This window comes from Mastigoproctus giganteus, chromosome 12 (assembly GCF_048544385.1).
Source record: "Mastigoproctus giganteus isolate SK-2022 chromosome 12, ASM4854438v1, whole genome shotgun sequence".
Taxonomy (NCBI): domain Eukaryota; kingdom Metazoa; phylum Arthropoda; class Arachnida; order Uropygi; family Thelyphonidae; genus Mastigoproctus; species Mastigoproctus giganteus.
Window position 1 is genome coordinate 128,497,051 of NC_143586.1, and position 15,872 is coordinate 128,512,922.

Here is a 15,872-nt window from a genome sequence, read left to right on the forward strand (position 1 = left end):
TTGGAATTTCCTGCTTTATTCGATTTTTCAACAAGTGCATAAGGGAGATTATTATTATTATTAGCCATATGGTGCAAGAAAGCCTGAGGCTTGACAAAAAAAAAAAAAAAAAAAAATGCTGAATTACCCTGATAGAGAAGTAGAAGGGAATCACCAAGAAAGAGAAGAATGATGATATCCAGCTGGGCACCCTGGGTGTGCCAAGCCCATACTCACCAGATGTGAGCCCCTGGGGTTATATTTCCTCTTCCAGAAAGTTGCCTGGGTAACAATTTCAGCATAATATACAGTAGCTTAAAAATATTAAAAAGAGCTATAGAGCCCAATATGTCCTATTATTATAGTAATCTTTAAGTAATAGGTTAAAAAAAAAAAAAAAAAAAAGAGGTTTTTACCTATTACTTAAAGATATAGTAGCTTTTACCAATATGAATTGTTAAATGCTAGGATTTATTGTATCAGAGTTGTAAAAGGTCCAAAATAAGAGCAATGTTTTTTTGGGCTTAATAAACAGTATTTTGTTCAGATAATGGAAAAGGTTGGGACTTAACTTTCTTGCTTTGGTAAAAACGCTAATTTCAAGCTTTTATGAAGCAAGTTGGTAAATCCTAGGATTTACTGGATTTTGGGCTTTTTCAGTACCATATATATGTGTTTTGTGTGGGTGCTGTGGAGCATGTAGGCATACATATACTAATCTTCCAATTTACATGCATTCCTAAAAAGTGTGAAGCAAAACTTTTGCAAATCAGAGGAGTTGTTTTTCCCATCAATATAAAGGTACGAGAGGGAAACATTGTTCACTCCCAAATAGTGCATGATTTATGGTCCTAACAACATAATTTAACTTTTTCAACAGTATTTTGGAATGTCTTTATTGCAGTATATATACAGTAGACATGGATTGTATTTCAGGAGTCAAGTTAGTGAAGTATACAAATACTCAATGTTTTTGCCTATCAAAAATTACTATAGCACTGCAGTTTAGTAAAACAGCATTGGAACTGCATATAGAGAATGTTATTACTGTATAATTTAAATAGAAGTAAATAGTTATTACAACACCTTGCTTGCTCACTTAAAGCTGATTAGCCTCCAGGCACCTCTTCTACAAGTTACTTGTAATGTGACTAATCTAAATGGAATTCTTTCCACCTCATGAAGCTGTAATAAAATTATCAAAAAGCAAGATTTTACTTATTGGGAAAATGAAGTTATTACAGAAAAAGTAGCAAACAACTTTTCCAGCCAATAAGACAATTCTTAAATGGAAGTCACTTATCTAACAGAAGATACTACTGGTAATTTGCACTTTTATCACATGTATTTCATAGTACATTTCACCAAAATATATAGTTTAAATAATGTAACCAAAATATATAGTTTAAATAATGTACTATATTAGCAGGATTGACCGACATAGATACTTTTGCCTTGAATCCTGGGCCACCTTCTCTTCGACGGCTATACAGGTGCACTGAGGCATTTTCCAGAATAATTCAATTTTATTGGCATTGAAAACATGTTTGGGTTTATATCCCTTCTCCTCAATGAGCTTCTTGAGTTGTGCAGGGTAGACCTTAGCAGCCTCATGATCAGCTGAAGTAGACTCATCCGCAAGTCTACAGGAAGCAGTGCAAGAATCACTTTTGCCTCTGCCTGTGGCTACTGTTAATCTTTTAGTATGTAAATCTCTCAATCTAGCAGTTTTCCGACCCACCTAACACTGCCTCGATAGCATCAACAAATATTCTTGTACTCTTTCTGTTTAAGTGTATCCCATCCCTGTAGAAGCAGTCTCTCCTGTTAGCAAGCAGAGATCACGCTGAAAAAAATTCTACCCCATGAGCCTTGCACCATCTCTCCAGGGCTGAATTGATTGACAAGGCTGTCATCATATACTCCCTTCGATTGTGCCTGGGCAGAATTGCAGACACTTTCAAATTTAACCCTAGCTTGCGACTTATTTTCAGCATTGACCTGTACTTGTTAAGTAAATCTGCAGATCTCTTAATGTCATTAATGCCAACGTGTACAACAATATCACCTTAAAAGATGATATCTGCTCTACAAATTCATTTACTTTTGCCCTCAGTATGCATATCCTGGTCTTGTTCCACCTATTCTTTATACACAATGTATTTCCTATTTCCCTGACAGTAGAGTCACCGACAACAACTAGTTCCTGTGGGACCAGCACATTCTGCCTTGGGGATTGCCGCTGTGTTGCTGGATGATCAAGTGCAAGCTCGGGCATTGATGTGGGCAGCTGAGAGCTTGATGGGTCCCCCAGTTTGTCTTTTGAGGGCATCTACTCTTCGGGCTCTCATAAAGGCCCATAATGCTGAGTTGGCGACTTACTACTTCACACTCCTTACATCGAGCACACACAAAATTCCTCTTAACAATAAACATCAAACAAGCAGTACATTTCAAAAGGCTGTGATTCAGAAGACAATCACTTAGTACTAATAATTATATATATATATATATAATTTTAGTATCAAGTTTAACTCCTACCAAGTTAACATTATACGAACTTTATATCTCCTATCAAGTTTAAGTTATATGTATTAAGGTATAACATTACATTTATAAAATAGTTATAATAGATGATAAATTTAACTACTATTGCCACCTGTGCGGTTCGAACTCTCACGTTAGCTATTTACGATATTATATCTATGCCAAATCACTGATTCTAAAAGATCAACGAATCTACTTGACAAGTTAAATTATTAAAACATGTAAGTAGTGCTATTATTTATAGTTTATAATCCTCCGATAATATTGATTACACTGCTACAAGTTACTTTAGAAACTTATAGTATCTGCTATATCGATATGTAAACAATGGTAGCAGAATTCGAACACTACTATCGATACAATGCTGACAGAAGTTGACTGTGGTTTTCTATGCAATTACAAGGCCGAGTAAAGAATAAATACACCAGATTAATCAGAAAATCACAAAAAAACATTATTCTACTAAATTTAAATCAAAAGTTATAGAAAGATGATTTCAAATCAATAAATAAAATCTGTTTTGAACACATCTGGTTCCCATTAACCTCGTCAGCAGATGCATTGACATCAGAAGACTTAAAATAGTAATCCAGCCAAGGTAAAGAAGAATAGAAATCTAGCAGATCATCCCATTTGGCATTCTTGTAATGCCAAACAACAGTAGGTTGAGAATGGCCACAAAAGAAACACTCCATTGGAGAAGAGACCATCGCCAGGTTGTGATCTGAGATGCCCAGAGGGCCACTCAGTTTGAATGTCTACCAGGAAGAGTTGTGTGAGAAAAAGATCAAGTTTTCACTGTGTAGTTAGTAAGCTGGATCCATACAACTAGAAAATCGGATCTGTATGACTAGAAAATTGCAGACAGTTGGTGTTGTGAACATTAAAATCACCAAGGAACCTTACTATTAGTAAAGTGGTACTGGAGAAAATCAAGTTTCAAAGAGGAAGAAAGTCAGAATTCCAAGTGATTAAGGAGTTGGGAGAAAATAGAGGCAAGAGATGAATTTGACAAAATTGGATAGAGAGATTTTAAGCCAGAGAGGATCACAAAGAGGAGATTCAAAATTACTAAATATCTGATGGTGAATATCAGAGAAGACATACTACCTTTGAAGCAAAAGGAATCGTATAGGGAATAACATAGGACAACTAAGATGAGCAGTGCTTGAACCAACTAATAATTGGGATTCTGTTTGAAAAAGTATGTGTGACTTGGAAAACTGTAAGTGGAAATGGACATTATTGAGATTGAAACTAAGACCACATATATTTGTGAAATGAATAAGACAGTGTTTGGGGGGTTCAGATCTTTTTGCAAGTAAGTTGGTTCTGTTAGTATGACTAATTGTGATGCGTTCAGTAGTAAGAAACATTGTATGAGGGAATGAAATTTTTGAATATGGCATACACATGGCAAGAATATACCCAACTCCTTGACATAATGTGGCTCAGAGCCCTCACATACACATTACTTACTCCCTCTAGTCACTATCTGACAGACTACAGGCAGCAAAGTTATATACTAGCTGATCTGGAAGCCTCCTAGAGAGTTAGCAATAGGTTCAGTCCAGTGGAAGATCTAGTGGCCAGTTTGCAAATACCGTTTTAGAGCTGTACCCTTGAAATGTAAGGAAGATTGGAACTCTCCATGATGCAGATCATAACCCCAAAGGCTCACATCTGGTGAGTATGGGCTTGGCACACCCAGTGTTCTGAGCTGGATATCATCATTCTTCTCTTTCTTAGTGATTTCCTTCTCTCTCTCTCTCTCTCTCTCTCTCTCTCTCTCTCTCTCTCTCTCTCTCTCTCTCTCTCTCTCTCTCTCTCTCTCTCTCTCTCTCTCTCTCTCTCTCTCTCTCTCTCTCTCACAGGGAATCACCAAGAAAGAAGAATAATGATATCCAGCTCAGGATCCTGGGTGTGCCAAGCCCATACTTGCTGGATGTGAGCCCCTGGGGTTATCAGTCATACTTTATGATGGAAGTTAGGTAGAGCTTTGCTCTAGAGGCTAAACACGGGTTCAACTACTTCAAGCCTCTAGTAAACCTTGTGGTATTGCACCTGTTGATTAGAGATATCTGCCACCTAATATTACCTGGTAACACAGAGCAGCAACATTCTTCCATGTAGTGTGGATGCCATACCTCTAGAGGCTAAACACGGGTTCAACTACTTCAAGCCTCTAGTAAACCTCGTGGTATTGCACCTGTTGATTAGAGATATCTGCCACCTAATATTACCTGGTAACACAGAGCAGCAACATTCTTCCATGTAGTGTGGATGCCATACCTCTAGAGGCTAAACACGGGTTCAACTACTTCAAGCCTCTAGTAAACCTCGTGGTATTGCACCTGTTGATGAGAGATATCTGCCACCTAATATTACCTGGTAACACAGAGCAGCAGCATTCTTCCATGTAGTGTGGATGCCATACCTCAGTCTTCCCCACTGTTCATTTGGTTCGCACCTTGGTGGTTGCCTCCAGTATTCTAGGTGCTGTATTCCAGGACTTGCACCCAGTGTTTATACTCAGAATTACTAACAGTCCCACCATTGTGAAGGGCATGCAGAGGATTTGGTTGATGCGGAATGACCGAACTTTGCCAAATTTGGCCCACTTGACTTAAGTGCAACTCAAATATGAGTCCACTCACTGTTTTAGAATCGCAGGTAGTAAGCCTAGCTTGTCATTCCTGAGAGAATATTTGTGACAGCGATCAAGGACCATTCTTTTAACCCCTTACATTGAAGGAACATCTTCCAAAAGACATAGTAACTCATTTCTGAGAAAGAATTGGTAAATGTGTCATCTGTTTGATTTTTGTCAAAGATAGTCCAATTAACATTATCAAGTAAACTCTAAACTCTACCACACATTTGCTGTAAATCTCCTGTAGAAGTTAGTTTCTTTTGATCCATGTGGATTCATGAAATGTGCATTTCACATTTCACATGAAATGTGCATTTTCACATTCAGGCGTTGCCGCCTGAATCCATTCAGGCGGCAACTTCATCCATGAATGCAAACTTGTGTGTTGTGGGAGCACTGCATGCCAGGGGCAAAAATTCACAAGAAGCAAGGTCGTTTTTTTCTCTTGTAATTATCTCCATAAACAGTTCAAATTTGGATGTAAGTATATTTAGTTATTTTGATGTAGATTGACCCAAGGAACATTTTTCTCAAGCCTGGCACCTGTCTCCTGGTACTGTGTGTGTGTATGTGTGTGTGTCACAGAAAATTGCAATAAAGATTTATAAACAAAGCACAATGGTCGTAGTATGTCACTGCATAATAACTGCCCTTTGCTGTAAATATTAAGTACACGTTATCCTTGTTAATTCAATATCGGATTATTCAAAATTTGATCTGTTTTGAAATTGCTACTTCTCCTCTACCACTGATAAAGGGATTTTTTGAATTTTAATATGGATTTTTTGAAATTTCTCAGTTTCAGAAATTTCAGGAGTTAAGGCTGGAAACTTGAGAATAGCTTGTAAAATTCAAAAAAGACTGCTGAAACCCTAATGGCAAACGTTATAATGAAAATTTAGTATTGTTATACAGAAAAAAAGCACCTTTAAATTTCATATTTCTGCATTTTTTTTTTTTTTTTTTTGCACACAGTTTATTATGGAATAATTGCATGCACAATCGTGAGGAATTGATGTGACTGTAACTCATGTTGCAGTTACACATGTAATCCGATTTCTCTGCATTTCAGAGAAGGGGGGAGGAATGCAGTGATCTCCAATGCTTTGAAATATCCCATCACAGGTACTGGGCATCTTCAGGTGTCCAAACGGACACCTGAAGATGCCCATTTATTATTATTCTGCTCAATTCGAGCAGAATAATAATAAATTATTATTATTTGCTCAAATTGTAATTAACTTGTTCTTAAGGAATATACAATTCCTTAAGAATGTAAAATCTTTTTCATTTTTTTTGCATAACAACAAAGATCGGTGAGTTTCATTTCTACAGCCATAATAGAGTTGCATGACTATGTACAGGGTCCAGTCACATTATTAATACCACCTACCTAGTATTGAGAATATGCACCTTTTGCAGCATGCACTGCAGCCAGCCACCATGGAAGGGACTCATTAAGTCTGTGGGACGTTGCTATAGTATCTGTGACCATGGAGACTGCAGTGCACCCCACAGTTCCTATAGGTTCTTTGGTGGAGGATCCATCTGTCTGATGTGTCGATCGAGGTATTTCTATAGATTTTCAATTGGCTTTAGATCGGAGAATTCAGTGGCCAAGGGAATAGCTTGAAGTCTTCATCGTGCTCCTCAAACCACTCGCGGACAATTCTAGTGACATGGCAAGGTGCATTGTCTTGCTGATAGATACCATCGTGCCCCAGGGAACATGTTCAACATGTACGGATGTACCTGATCAGTGACAATCAATAGGTAACCATTTGAGTTTAGGGTGCCCTCCCTGGTATCAGCAGACCCAAGCCATGCCATGAAAACATTCCCCCAGACCATAACGCCACTCCCACCAGCCTGCCATCTGCCAACAGTCATGTCCGCGTGTCTGTTCTCGGAGATTTCAAGCCTAATACACCACCATCCATCCACACTCGGTAGAGCAGAAACCGTGACTCATTGGAGAAGACCACTCAGCCGGGGTCCAGTATCGTTATTGCTGTGTGCAAACTGATGCTGTTTTTTGCAATGAATGGCTGTCAGCATGGGTGCTGTCACCAAACATCTGCTCCGGAGCCCAATGTGCAACTGGGTAGTAGTGGCATGTGATGCAAGAAAGCAAATGTTATGAGCTTATGCAGCATCAGCCAAAAAAAAAAAAAAAAATCACACCATTCCCTCCAAATGCCTGTCTAGTTCCTCCTTAAATTTATTCAACCTATCAACTTCCACAACGACAGATGGAAGTTTGTTCCAGCAATTAACCACCTGGCTAAAGGCAAATTTCCGCACATCTATTCTACATCTGTCCTTTCTTAATTTGAATTTATGCCCCCTTAGGTTCGTAATCTGAACAAGTGGAAGGATCCCATCAGAATTCAGCATGCTGAACCCATTCAAGGCTTTATACACATCAATCAGATCACCACGCAGGTGCCTAGTCTCCAGCCACTGCAATTTGCAGAACTTAAGCCTCTCTTGATAAGAGGATCCCTTCATTCCCCTCACCAATCTTGTTGCCCTTCTCTGTACACGCTCAAGTAAATCTACATCCTTCCTAAAATGAGGCCTCCAGACATGTACGCAGTACTCAAGGCATGGCCTGACCATTGCCTTATACAGAGGGATAATCACCTCCTTTTCCCTGCTAGCAAAATTTCTATATATCATTGACAAAACCCCATGACCTGCCCTGGCAGCCTGTCTGCATTGCTCAGAAAACTTCATATCTGTCTGCACAATTACTCCCAGGTCTTTTTCATTTTCTATCACCTTAAGTGTAGTACCACACAGTTGGTACGTTTCTCTGGGGTTACTTCTACCCATATGCAGTACTTTGCATTTGTCAAGGTTAAACTTTAGTTGCAACTTCTTAGCCCCTCTGCCCAAATTTTCTAGATTCTGTTGCATTAGCACACTGCCATTACTGTCATTAACAACCCTGCCAACCTTTGTATCATCTGCAAACTTCGACACTAAGCCTGATATACCTTCATCAATATCATTGATAAATATACAAAACAACAGTAGACCTAACACCGAACCCTGTGAGACTCCACTAATAACATTAGTCCAAGAAGAGCAGCACCCATTGATTACCACCCTCTGTCTTCTCTCACTTAACCATCCTTTTATTCATTGTAGCAACTTACCCTTAATACCATTCTGCTCCAATTTGTACAATAGTCTTCCATGCGCAACAGTGTCAAAAGCTTTCCTGAAATCCAAATATATGATATCAAAATTATTTTTTGCATCCAGTTCCTTTGTAACCACATCATAATATCCTATCGAATTTGTCAGACAAGACTTTCCCTTAACAAACCTGTCTGAATTATTGCTACAGTCTTCTCTAGATGATCCTGCAGTGCATCTTTAACCAGTGACTCCATTATTTTACCCGGAACAGAAGTTAAACTAACTGGTCTGTAATTACTCGTTTCACCCTTCGATCCCCCTTTTGTGAATTGGGGATGCATTTGCACATCTCCAGTCCGTGGGGACCTCCCCTGAGTTCAAGGATGCTCTCATAATTATGGCTAAGGGTTTGCTTAGTTGCTTTGCCGCCTCCTTTAATATAACTGGATAGATCCCATCCACCCCAGGTGCTTTTCTTACGTTTAACTTCAACAGTTTCTCTTCCACTTTGCTCTCAGTTATTACAAAATCATTAAGTATCCTGCTACAATTTGATAACCTTCTGCCATTTTCAAACCTTAATAATTCCTCACGTGTGAATGTAGATGCAAAATACTCATTCAGTTTGTTTGCTATCTGAGCAGGATCATCAACAGTCAAACCGTCGATGTCAAGTGGACCAATCAGATTCATCCCCTTCCTTTTAGAGTTTATATAAGTAAAGAAATCCTTGCTGTTTTTCTTAGCATCTTTTGCCAAGGATTTCTCGTAATCTGCCTTCGCCTGCCGAACCTCCTTTGTGACCTGATTACAGATTAACTTATATCTGCCATAGGCTTCTGAGTCGCTTGATAATTTATATGCATCCTATGCATTTTACTTCTCTGTTAAGAGTCTCATTAGTTCATTCGACAACCATTTAGGCCTAAACCTTGAACAATATTTCTTAATAAGTATGAAACTTTTAGTAGCATCCACGATTAATTCCTTGAATGCTTCCCACTTAGAATTTACTGTTGGTAACATCGTCAGTTGATCCCACTGTACAGAATTTAAAAACTGTCGGAGACCACTGTACTCGCCTTTACGGAAGCAAAAACCCTTTCCTTTACCCCTGATGGTAATTAAATCTTTAAGTAAATCCCATGTCAGTACACTGTGATCACTGCCACCTAGTGGTTCTTTTATCTGCAAATTCCTAATACACTAATGATCACTGCTGATAACCAGATCAAGAGTATTACTTTCTCTGGTTGCCTCTCGAACATGCTGCTGCAGAAAACAATCATCCAATAAATCCACAAATGTCTGACTAGTGTGTGAGTGTCCAACCCACAAGTTCCAGTCAATATTTGGGAAATTAAAATCCCCCATTATAAGACATTTCGATTTACTAGCCCACTCTATTTCTCTGTACAATTGTTCATTGTACTCATTCGAGTCATTAGGCCTGTAACACACTCCTACTCTTATTTTTGCTTTCGCAGTGCTTATGTCACACCAAACTGACTCAACAGTGCACTGTTCATCTATATCAACTGGATGCACTTCTTTTGATTTTATGTTTTTCCTTATTAACAGCATAACACCTCCTCCCTTCCTATCCTGTCTATCCTTTCTGTACACATTGTACTCCCCAAATTCCAGTTCGGCATTCCTTATATCAATGTGACACCATGTCTCTGATATCCCAACAATATCCGCCTTTGATGTCTTGACCAACACTTCAAATTTATTTACTATACTTCTAGCATTGGTATACATGCAAGTATACATGCACCTATTCTTATTCTTAGTTACTCTAACACATCCCATATACCCACCTGTTTCACGATGACTGCCACCCATCCCTGAAACCCCCAACACCCCTCGCTCCAGGTTGCTACTTATTCTAATAGAAGTTGTGCAAGAATCACCTTCACCTCTGCCTACGGCTACTGTTAAACTATTAGTCCTTGTATCCACCCAAGCTATCAGTTTTCTGACCCACCCAACACTGCCTCGATAGCATCAGCAAATATTCTTGCACCCTTTCTATTTAAGTGTATCCCATCCCTGTAGAAGCAGTCTCTCCTGTTAACAAGTACAGTCCAGGCTGAAAAAAATTCTATCCCTTGAGCCTTGCACAATCTTTCCAGGGCCGAATTGATTGAGAAGGCTCTCATCATATACTCCCTCCTATCGTGTCTGGGCAGAATTGCAGACACTTTCAAATTCAACCCTAATTCACGGCTTTTTTTCATCAGTGACCTGTACTTGTTAAGTAATTCTGCCGGTCTCCTACTCTTGATATCATTAGTGCCAACGTGTACAACTATATCACCTTTTGTGCTCTTAAAAGATGATATCTGCTCTACAATGTCATCAACCTTTGCCCCTGGCAGACATACCCTGGTCCTGTTCCACCTATCCTTTTTACAAAGGATGTTTCCCGTTTCCCTGACAATAGTCACCAACAACTACTAGTTCCTGAAGAACCAGCGCATTGTGCCTTGGAGGTTGCTGCTGTGTTGCGTGATGACCAAGTGCAAGCTCTGGCGGTGATGTGGGCAGCTGAGAGCCTGATGGGCCCCTCAATTTAGATCTTTCGAGGGCATTCACCCTGTCCTTCAAACTCTCATATAGGCCCATAACAACGCTGAGTTGTCACCTGATTTCCTTACACTCCTTACATCGCGCGCGCATACACAAAGACATCCCCCATGGCAATATCATGTTCCGTTCCAGATAGTTTGGCAAATATTTCACAAGTTGCACATTTTTTAGGCTGTGATGCGTTGGAGAATCGCCCCCTCAGTTCTCCCCCGAGTCACAGCACTCCTGCCACTTTGTGCCCGTTGCTTTGGGTTCGCTGCACTGTCGTATTGGAGACCTTTCTGGTGGCCTCACAGTTCATTTAGATGGCCAGTTGAGCAACAGTAGCATGCCAATTGGTCCTGACCAACTGTTTCAGCCTACGTTCACCTCTGGGGGTCAATGGTGCATGAGGCTCAACAGTTGGCACGTCGGGTTGTTAAAACTGACCCATTCGTCCAGTCTTGTCTTGATACTCTTTCATCACTGCAGAACATGAGCATTTCACAAAGTCCGCTGTTTCATAAATGCTGGCACCCCTGCCCGATAACTGATGATCATGCCTTTTTCCAGGTATGATAGGTCGCGTGCTTTGCCCACGACAGAGGCTGTTACTGTGTTCATGGATGCCGAACATCAAGCCTTATATGCTTGCCATGTGTGAACTTGACATGTGCGATGTATGATTTGCTAGGCATGTGTGATGTCTTGCATTGGGGGGGGGGGTCTTAATGTGACTGGACCCTCTATATTAGCTGTACATATTAAAGCAAGTGCTGTGCCATTGGTGTGTATAATGGCACATACCTGTGAAAAGAGATTATCCATATTTTGAGATATTATTTGCTGTTTAATACTTATAATCCATGCAAAAAGGTGAAATTTCATTACAACTACCAGCACTCAACTATTCTGATTACATATACTAGTTATAGAGCTCCTGTGCAAACCATTGACTAATTTTATGTTATGTTAGAGCAGCTGATCGAGAGCTCAGTGTGGGTAGATAGTGATTTAAAAATGTGTTTGATTATTGTTGTAAAATTTTTCCTTGGTTGGATGAAATTAAATCTGTGTTGTTTGTAAAGTTGGACTGTAGAAAGTAAAGTTTATATTCTGTACCACTTATCCTTTTTGCACAATGTTTCCCTTTTCCCTGACAATAGTCACCGACAACAACTAGTTCCTTTGGGACCAGCACCTTCTGCCTTGGTGGTTGCCGATGTGTTGCATGACATTGTGCAAACCATTGACTAATTTTATGTTATGTTAGAGCAGCCGATCGAGAGCTCAGTGTGGGTAGATAGTGATTTAAAAATGTGTTTGATTATTGTTGTAAAATTTTTCCTTGGTTGGATGAAATTAAATCTGTGTTGTTTGTAAAGTTGGACTGTAGAAAGTAAAGTTTATATTCTGTACCACTTATCCTTTTTGCACAATGTTTCCCTTTTCCCTGACAATAGTCACCGACAACAACTAGTTCCTTTGGGACCAGCACCTTCTGCCTTGGTGGTTGCCGATGTGTTGCATGACATTCAAGTGCAAGCTCTGGCATTGATGTGGCCAGCTTGAGAACTTGATGAGTCCCTCAATTTAAATCCTTGGAGGACATCCACCCTATCCATCAAGCTCTCATATATAGGCCCATAACAATGCTGAGTTGCCACCTGATTTCCTCACACTCCTTAACATTGTGCACACACACAAAGACATTCCCCTTGGCAATATTATGTCCCATTCCTGATTTATCCACAAACATCAAACATGCTGTGCATTTCAAAAGGCTGTGATTCAGAGGACAACCGTCCCCTCCTCAGTTCTCCTCTGAGCCACAGCACTCCCAATAATTTGAGCCTTTTGCTTTGCTGCTATGGTCTGAGTTATGATTTATGTTCAATTTCAAATAAAATTCCAATACAAAATATAACCCTAAACTTATATCTCAATGCAGTTATAACACTATATATATGTATTTCAGTATCGAATATTATCTCTGAGTTACATTATGACTTTCTTATCTCCTGTCAAGTTATATGTATTAATTTATAATGTTACGTTTGAAAAACTAGGTCACTATATGTATTTAGTTTAAAAAAAGTACAATTTGATTGACGATGAAATTTAATAAGTTTAGTAAATTTTACTGATTAATTGATACTACTATACTCGCTATCTAGTTAGGCGCCTCCGTAGCCAGGTGGGAAGGAGCAGCAGTGCGTAGCACACGCTTCTTGATTAGACCGGGGTTCGAGCCCGTCACCACCAAATACGGAGGATGGGGAAAAGTCAGGGAATGACCACCACATATCCCCGGAGCAATATGGCCTTAGTTGCTAATGCTTCTAAAAACCAAATAACAAACAGCTGTCTAGTTTTCCGTTAAACCTAATGCTATCTAGTTCGGGGTACACATATCATATAACAATAGTGTCTGGGAGGTTTAGATCTTTTCGCAGAGATTTTCATGGTAATCAATGTTCACTGCTCTTCGTGGACTAATGAAATTAGTCCACGAAGAGCAGTGTCTGTTGATTACCACTCTGTCTTCTCCTCCATTTAACCATCCTTTTATCCATTGTAGCAACTTGCCCTTAATGCGATACTGTTCCAATTTTACATAGTGAAAGTTTTGGAAGTACTGAAAGATAAACCTCATTTGTATTCAGACATGCACAGAATAGCAATTAGTTCATGCTTGCTAACAAGCAAAACTAACAAATCTAGTGAAGCTATAAACTCAGAAGTGATTGAAAGGGGATTTTGAAATGAAGCCTACAGGAACAGAAAATGATTTTTCTAATGGATGTTTTGTGGAACCTGTCATACATCTTATGCTGTTTAGTGGTACTGAAATTTAATGTTTTCTTTAAATCTTTGTGGAATGATAAAAATAAAGTCATGCACCAACATTATTATTCTGCAGATAACTTGAAAATATCATAGTTTTCATTATTCTTGATTGGCTTTACTGTTCAAATTCAGGTACATAATTCTTTAGTTATCTTTGTTGTATTTTACACAAATGTGAAAAAAATTAATTGAACTATAATACAAAAGTGTTTATGATAATACTTGTTTTATCAGACATCGCCACCTTCAAATACAGCTACTGTAGATTTGCTTGGAATCTCAGTAACGCCTCCTGAAACACAACAGTCATCTACTGCTCAGCCTACAGGAACAGCAAATGATCTTCTAGTAGATGTTTTTGGGGAACCTTCTCCTACTACTTCTGCTCCAACTACTCCAACTGCTACTGGTAGTGGCATTGTTATTAGTAATGAAGAAGGTTTACAAAAGTAAGGATACTTACTATACAAGTCTTGAATTTTGAAGCTGTTTCTTTTCTGTGAATTATATATATTATATATATATACTTGTTTATTTCCCTATACAGCAATGTGCAAACATTAAAGTACCCAATACTTTCAGCTTCACACTATAGAAAAATATATTGAAATTGAATTGGTTACATGATTTTTTATATATTTAAATGAAATATCATCTGTTGGTGGAAAATATTTTGTTGAAAGTAAAGGTTATTAGAAGTTTTCAAAAGAATATTAGTAAACTGCAAATTTTAAAACTGATGACATCATAAATTCTCCTTGGCAGAATTTTAGAGAAAGATTTATATGGGTTTTTCAACAAAAGCTGGATAGCAATATTTGAACCAAGTACACTGATGATGCAGACGTTAGAGTTATGAGAAACTTAATACCACTCAGAGTGGTACCATGTTGTGTAGAGAGTTTGGCCAGACAAAGACAGACAAACGTAATTGTGATGCATAATATATGGTAAAGGCTAATCAGTGTAGAGATGCATGTATGTTTGTGTTGAGTGATTGGCCATTTGTCCCAGGTGGACAGAAACTGCTACACCTTATTTCTGTCTTTGCCATGTGGTGATAGGCTATTTCAATATATGTTTTTATGAGCTGTTGAGCTAGTTTGCTGTTCAGCTCTTGAACAGTCACTATTTACATTACCCTGACCCAAACGTAGCTTTAATAAACTGGGAAGAGAAGAGAAATAAAAAAAAAAAAAAAGAGATGACATAAATAGTTTGGTGTTTGAAGGCCAGCTTCCCTTTCTCTACTGTGTGGGGGAATCCAGAACACTTCTGGAGTTCAAAGTTCAGTCTATCCTACATTTTAGTCTACAGACTATAACTCCAAAAAAAAGTTCAATTTGTATTACCTGTATTTGACATCTGCAAGTTAAACTATAAGCACAAAAGTTCAGTTCAATCACTTCCAGCAATTATCACAAAGAATAAATTATAGTACCATTGAACATCACGTTCTGTGAGGGTTTTCCCAAAAGTAATGCACCGAAACAGTTGATTTAAAATTTATTTATTCAATAACATAATTTACATTAAAAATCTTCATTGTAGTCTTCTTTTGCCTATGACTGCTTGCCAGTGTTGTTGTAATTTTTGAATGCTGTTAAAGTGTTGAAGTTAAGCTGTTTGATGTGCTGGTCATGGCTGCAAGCAGTGCTTCTAAAGACCGAAATCTTTGTACACGCAGTCATTCCCTGATCTTGGAGACTAGATCATAATTGCAAGGACTCATATTGGCTAAAGGTGGGTGAAATAGTGCTTACCACTTGTAATTGGTGAAGACATTGTACAGACTGTGATAGGAGACCTTAGATCGTGTAGTACAAACACATCAGCTTCCAGTGTCTGTGACCTCTTCTGATGAATTTTTGGGCATAATTTTGATGAAGACATGCTGCATAGTAGTCTCCAGTTACTGAACATAAAAATTGCCTCTTTCTAGATTTTTGTTAGCCCTTACAGATTCTGATCATTTTCCTGAAATCGAGCACTTTTTACCTGTCAGGGGTCATTCATATCTACCGTGCGTCAGGGATTTTGCATTGATCAGAGGAACCTTAGATCTCATGATGGAATTTAGGAAGTCACTGAATTGATTCAGCTCAGTTAAAGACTAGCT

General features: G+C 38.7%; 1 protein-coding gene across 2 annotated transcripts in view; it reads left to right on the forward strand.

Moving 5' to 3' along the window:
• The window catches only part of LOC150077411 (AP-2 complex subunit alpha-like), a 588,904-nt gene that overhangs the window by 388,093 nt on the left and 184,939 nt on the right, over window positions 1-15,872 (forward strand). For both annotated transcript variants that reach the window (XM_090386478.1, XM_090386479.1), the window contains exon 19: window positions 13,988-14,202. In XM_090386478.1, the coding sequence (XP_090242604.1) occupies window positions 13,988-14,202 (215 nt within the window). The remainder of the gene's footprint in view (window positions 1-13,987; window positions 14,203-15,872) is intronic.